The following is a 7311-nucleotide window of genomic DNA, read 5'->3' on the forward strand; positions in this document are numbered from 1 at the left end:
GTTGTCAAGCATTGGTGGGAGACACACATATATATAGACAAAGAGATATGTGCGTTGATCAAAGGATTTTACCAATCCACCACATTTATAAGAATTTCTTATATAGACACAAGGTTAAAAATTTTATGGGGAGGAGCTAGTAGTCAAATCAATCATGATACTTGAATGAGGCTTCATTTTTTTTTAAATTTCATCAATTGGATCCTGGGTATGACTTTAAACTGCATTCAATAGTAGAGCCCTGGTTTAGAAGTTCCAGGATTTTGAGAAGTGTGGGACCACCCCTTAGCCACTATTGATCCCAGGTGTACCCTGACCTGGTGTAGTAGCACCTGTGAAGGTCCCAGTTATGGGTTAATTAGCATATTGGGGCTTGCCTGCCTATGCATTTGAAGACGGATCTGGCAGACTTTGCAAAAGCAACAGAGGGGAAGGCAGCCACAGCAGTGCATTGTGGTGTGTAGAGAGGTTGAGTCAGATGAGGCAAGTAGGACACCTTGGTCGTCCACTGCAGTCATTTCCATCTCCAGTTGTTTTGACCTGGTCTTGCAGCTGGATTGATGATGGTTACAGATGAGAAAGAGTGTGGTCGGTGGTACACAACTCTTCTTCACTTTAAATAAAGACGAGCCATTAGTCATTGTTTGGATGACTAGATGATCCTTGTCACTCCAAGAGACACACATGATTTTACCAATCTCAGAATGATCAAAGCAAAGATGGCTCTGGCAGAATTTGAACACAGAATTTAAAGATTTAAAAGAAATACTGTATATGATCCATGATCATCCAATGTCTAATAAATTCTTTATTTAAGATAGTCATGTGTGATTTGTGAGTGATTTGGTTGCTATTTCTAACAAACTGAATACCCACAGTGAAGTTTCCTCATTGACTTTGGGAAGGAATGTGTGTGCATTTGTGCTTATGGTGGATATTCTTTATGGAATTGTTCTTCTGAGACATGTCTCAGCTATTTCCAAACGCTTTGTTTCTGTGTTTCTTTGTTACAATGACTGCTGAGGTTAATCTCTTTTTGTTGGAAGTCATCAATCACTTAAGACCAGGGCTGGTGGGTGGCATTAATCCACCCACCTGTTTCAAAAGTGAACAACAATACTTTGCAGCAAGATGCTACTTTTTTTTTCCTATTCTTTCTCCTCTAACTTCCCATTATCACATCACACCAGCCAGGAGTAAGGTGAGAAAAAACAAAACAAAAAACAAAAGAAACAATAATGACGATAATAATAATAATAATAATAATAATAATAATAATAATAATAATAATGATAATATAATAACAACAACAGAACAAGATAAAAAGGTTTAAAGAAACAAGAAAGGAGAACACTTTTAGTCCTCCATTCTTTCATTCATTATCTGTTTGTTTTTGTTTAATTTATTTTATTATTATTTTTTTTATAAGTGCTGGCTGCTTGCTTACAAGTTAAACATGTTTGAAAGACAAACAAAGAAGGTACATATAAACGCAGGGAGAAAAAAACAGCTACCCTTTCTTTCTCCTATTTTTCAATTGTTAGATGAGTGTGTATAAAAGGGGTTTCAAAAAACAAAAATAATGAAATAATAAAAACTAGAAAATTTTTAAAATTTCATTCAGGTTTAACTGCTCAGAAAGAGAAAATAGTTTGTGAAGTAGAAAAGGAAGAAAGTTGTTGTTGTTGTTATTATTCATTGTTTAGCCCCAGGTCAAACCTGTGAGAACAGAACTACCATATTTCCTGGTGTCGAGCATGCTCCAGATTTTCTTCATAACCTATTTTGAACTCCTGAAGAGTGTTGTTATATCTGTTCTAAACTTAACATGTTTCATTTCTACAGATGTAATAGACAAAATGCAGACTATAAGGAATCAGCAGGATATATATATATATATATATATATATATATTATCATCATCATCATTATCATCGTTTAATGTCCATTTTTCCATGCTGGCATGGGTTGGATGGTTTGACTGAGGTCTGGAGAGCCAGCGGCTGTACCAGGCTTCAATCTGATCTGGCAATGTTTCTACAGCTGGATGCCCTTCCTAACTCCAAACACTCCGAGAGTGTAGTGGGTACTTTTTACATGCCACTGGCACAGGAACCAGTCAGGTGGGCCTGGCATCAATCGCGTTCAGATAGTGCTTTTTACATGCCAGCAGCACAGGAGCTAGTCAGGGAGTACTGGCATGGGCCACATTTGGATGGTGCTTTTTACGTGCCACCAGCATGGGAGCCAGTCAGACGAACCTGGCATTGACCATGTTTGGATGCTGCTTTTTATTTGCTACCGGCATGGGAGTTAGTCAGGGGGCACTGGCCACAGCTACAATTTTGGGTTTACTTGACACAGCAGGTCTTCTCAAGCATATCATATCACCCAACGCATCAAGGGTATTCTTAAATGGGCCAGACATGCAACACTGGCATTGGCCATGGCTGCAATCTCACTGTAGTTGCCAGCTCTTCTAAATCACAGCATATTTCCAAAGGTCTCAGTCCCCTGTCATTGCCTCAGTGAGGCCCAATGTTACTATGCCAATTTGTTTTTTTTGTATGTACCTGTCGTGTGTGTCACACTTACTCCAAACAAGTGAATGGCAAAGTGAGAAAGAGAAGGACAGAGAGGAAGTAAGAGGGAAAGAGAGAGAGTGAGAGAAAGAGAGAGAGTGAAAGAGACAGTGAGTGATGACGGGCATTCGTTTTGTGTTTTTAATGTTTATCACATCGCAAAACAAGTAGATACATAGATCGAAAGAAAAGTTGATACATAGATACACACATTGCTAAATTAAAAATGGAAGAGAGGAGGGACATAGAGGAAGTGAAAGTGAAAGAGAGAAAGTGAGAGAGATAGTAGACACATAGACCCAAAGAAAAGTTGATACACAGATACATAGACACATTGTTAAATCAAAGACAAATAACTACAGCAAATATTGGATGTCACTTTCACCTTTCATTACCACACGAGGATAAATTTAACTTGCAAGTGGTTGAGTACCTCACAAACAGATATGTATTTTAAGGCTAAATAGTAATTCTGCTTACATTTGCGTAACAGACATTTTGGTTGGATTACATAGTTATCAATTTTACACTTCTTTCTATATTCTGTAACTGTCACAATATAGAAGCATTTCTCATGGCACCAACACACAATTTACAGATGCTTACATTTTTTATGTTTTCTGTGAATTTTTTCACGGGTTCAGCTAGTTATTATTATTATTATTGAGTGAGAGAGCAGAGCTTGCCATAAAAGTGACACTGGGACAAAATATACGAAGCCCAATATACCCATCATGACTACCTGTCTGATAAGGGTACACCAAGCACATGCATCATAATCACATGTGCGCAATATGGTGATCTCATATCAAGATAAACAACACATGACCTTACAGGTGGGGCCCAGTTAGAATTTTTTTCAGGTCAAGTAACACATCCTACTCAAATGGTCCTTGAATAAGGGTTGTTTAAGGATGTTGAATGAAACACACATGTTTCCAGAGGTAAATTATTCAAACTCCAAAGAATTTCCCTCAACACATGGCTATGATGCTCCCCCACTACTTCTGCTCATGATCAGAGATACACATATCGTGAACCACCAAGAGACATGCTCAACTGGTTACAGTCAAGCAACTGACAAGCAAATCTGTGGTATTGAGCAGAATATTTGCTGTAGCCCATCTTTTTTACCAAGACAAAATAATGTACATGATATCAGTATTATTATTATTATTATTATTATTATTATTATTGAAGGTGGTGAGCTGAAATAATTAGCATGCTGGGTAAAATATTTAACAGCATTTCATCTATCTTTATGTTTCAAGTTCAAATTCTGCTGAGGTCAACTTTGCTTTTCATCCTTTTTGGGTCGATAAAATATGTACCAGTTGAGCACTGGGGTTGATGTAATCAATTAGCCCCCTCAGTCCTCAGTCAAATCGTCCAACCCATGCTAGCATGGAAAGCGGACGTTAAACGACGATGACGATGATGATGATATCACAGGTGTTCATTGATGAATTGACTAAGTCATTAGAGGGTTGGATAGCATGCTTTGCAGTATTCATTACAGCTCTTTGTATTCTGAGTTCAAATCATGCTAAGGTCACTATGTCTTTCATCCATCATGGATCCATAAAATACCAGTCAAATATGAGGATTGATTCTTCTCTCTGTCTCCTTTCCCTCTTTTTCTGAATTGGTCACGTTGTGTTAGGAGAAGGGTCGTGAGAGACCAATCACAGGGCTCCTTTCTTCAGAAATGGACAAAGTTTGTATGACACTTTAGCAACCACTTCACATAGAAAAGCTAATATTCTATGAGAATCTTAACAAAAACAGTCTGATGGAGCACAGCACTGATTGGTAACAAGAATCTACTGAAGGGTCGCACTAATATCTACAAGATAAACTTTTATATGTGCATGTTCTGTTTAAGTCAATTAAAAAGAAACTAGAAATAGCTACCAAAAATAATATGAACTAGCAGACCAACTACCTCTGTTTAAAGTGAATTCAATATTTTGATTAGCTCATTGATAAGTGGCATTTCTTTTTTTCTTTGTTTCTTCCTTTTCTTTTTATGAAAAAATGTAATCTTACTTCAGAAAAATTAATTCAGAGGAAGCAGAAATTTCTAAATCTTTGCATTTTTTCCCCTTCTTTTTGTTTTTCCTGAAGTAATATTTCACTGTTTTTCTTTTCTTTTTTCAGATATGTTTTTGGAAACATATATTTTTTGACCACTGGTTTTTTACCAGCTGCCTCAGCTGCTTTACTTAGTATTTGTTTAGAAAGAAAATCCAGGTATTTCATTTATTATTATCACTATTCATCATCATCAGCATCATCCTCATCATCATCGTTTAATGTCCACTTTCCATGCTGGCATGGGTTGGATGGTTTAACTGGAGTTGGTTACGCAGAGGATTGCACCAGACTTCTGTGTCTATTTTGACATAGTTTTTTATAGTTGGACTCGCTTCCTAACAACAACCACCCTGTAGAGTGAACTGAGTGCTTTTTCTATGGCACCATCATGGATGAGGTCAGTTTTGGTCTAGTTTTTACAGCTGAATGCCTTCCCAAACACCAACAACTTTACAGTGTGGACTGGATGCTTTGTACATGGCACTAGCAGGGACACCAAGTAACTTGCAAGACAAAGATTCTTTAATAGGGAAGGGGAGAATTGGAGGAGGGGATCTCGTGCCAGATGAGAAAGGTGATGAGTGTGACAGAGAGACAGATACGGATGTCTTGCTGTGGAGGAGGTACATGGTTACTTGGCTAGAAAGAGAAAGAGAGAGAGAGAGAATGAAACTATTATTATTACTATTATTGATATCCTGAAACCACATAAAAGGTATTGGTGTGAGTGCTGATGCCATGTAAAAAAACACTGGTGATAGTACCACATAAAAAGCGCCCATTATACTTTCTAAAGTGGTTGACGTAAAGAAGAGTATCCAGTTGTAGAAACTAAGCCAAAACAGACTATGGAACATAGTGTGACCACTGGCCTTCCCAGTTCCTGTTCAGTTGTCTGACCCATGCCAGCCTGGAATACAGATGTTATATATTGATGATGATAATGATGATGATTGATGTTGTTCTTGCTGTCTCCTGAATGTTGCTTTACTGTCTTTCTTTGGCCAGGAAAGCAGGTAGCTTTCCTCTGACCAGTAGCTATGGTGAAAGAGGTTGTGCAGTGGATACAACTGAAAGGACTGAAGACACACTTTCCTCTTCAGCCAAGACCTCAACATTTACTCTTTTACTCTTTTACTTGTTTCAGTCATTTGACTGCGGCCATGCTGGAGCACCGCCTTTTAGTCGAGCAAATCGACCCCAGGACTTATTCTTTGTAAGCCTAGTACTTATTCTATCGGTCTCTTTTGCCGAACCGCTAAGTTACGGGGACGTAAACACACCAGCATCGGTTGTCAAGCGATGGTGGGGGGACAAACACAGACACACAAACATGCACACACACACACACACACACATATATACATATATACGACGGGCTTCTTTCAGTTTCCGTCTGCCAAATCCACTCACAAGGCATTGGTCGGCCCGAGGCTATAGTAGAAGACAGTTGTCCAAGGTGCCACGCAGTGGGACTGAACCTGGAACCATGTGGTTGGTAAAAAATTTTATTCATAAAGGAAGGTGAGGATTGAGAGGAAGGTGCTGTCTTCCAGTAAATTTGTTGAAAGGTGGATGAATATGATGAGGATGGCGTAAGTAAGTAGGCCTACTCTAAGCTGGCGTCTGTCAGCTGAAGAGGACATCTGATGAGAGGGTAGCATAGGAATTGTGGAATTCCTTGGTTTCCTCTGGGAGATGTTTCCTCTCCATTGGGGAATTTTGTTGTTAAAATATTTTTCTTAATTATTATTGTTTTTTTTTTAATTGTCTATACATGTTTATATAAATTCCCACTGTACTTTATTCTAGATGATTTTTGTGGCTCTTGTAGCTAAGAAAGAAACTATTATTGTTGTCTGTGACATCATTATTTATGGTAAATGGACATGTGTAACACAATTCTGGGGATTTGATTTACTGCATTTGATAAGTTATATGAAACAGAAGTTTTCTCTCTCTCTCTCATTCTCTTTTCCACTCTCTTTCTCCCTCCCCTTCTCTCTTTGTTTCATTTATAATGGCTAAGTGCCCACCTCATTATCTTGGAGTAGAAAAAGAACAAAGTTTGTTGTTGGACATTATTTTTATATTTGGTAGTTTAGTAAATGCAGTGCATTCATTATTTCTAATGGCTTTTTTTCTGTGGATGAAAGATTTAGAAGTGCTGGCCACAAATGTGGTACCAATGGATACATTTTCAAGAATTGCAAAACAAAAAAAAAAACAAATAAGTGAAAATTTTATGAGCAAAAACAGATTTAAAAAATAAGGATGGTTGCACAGACAGACAGATTTGTTAATACAGGCAGTAACATTTTAACAAGTCCAAGTGGAAAAAATTGTAAGTGAAAACAAACAGCAATTACAGAAACTCACTGTTTGTGAGTATTGATTACCAACCAAAATGAAATATTATGCTTGGCTCAGCTCTTGAAAAAAAAGAAAAAACACGGTAGAGGTGTATCACAAAAGCTTGTGCCTCCTTGCCTGATGATTTCATCAAGGAAAGCAACATACCTGTTTTCCAAAAACAGATTAGGCTTCCACATGTCCTTAAAGGAGCAGTTTGAGAATATATGCCCTAAACCAGGGGTTTTCAAACTGTGGTCCGCAAGGACAAGACAGGGGC

The 7311-nt window shown here is 37.9% G+C and overlaps 1 protein-coding gene across 1 annotated transcript in view; it reads left to right on the plus strand.

The window, feature by feature from the left end:
- Nucleotides 1-7311, plus strand: part of LOC106869501 (transmembrane protein 135) — a 674585-nt gene that overhangs the window by 75551 nt on the left and 591723 nt on the right. Inside the window, exon 3 of the mRNA XM_052968741.1 lies at nucleotides 4743-4835. Within this exon, the coding sequence (XP_052824701.1) occupies nucleotides 4743-4835 (93 nt within the window). The remainder of the gene's footprint in view (nucleotides 1-4742; nucleotides 4836-7311) is intronic.

This window comes from Octopus bimaculoides, chromosome 1 (assembly GCF_001194135.2).
Source record: "Octopus bimaculoides isolate UCB-OBI-ISO-001 chromosome 1, ASM119413v2, whole genome shotgun sequence".
In the NCBI taxonomy this organism is placed as follows: Eukaryota; Metazoa; Mollusca; class Cephalopoda; order Octopoda; family Octopodidae; genus Octopus; species Octopus bimaculoides.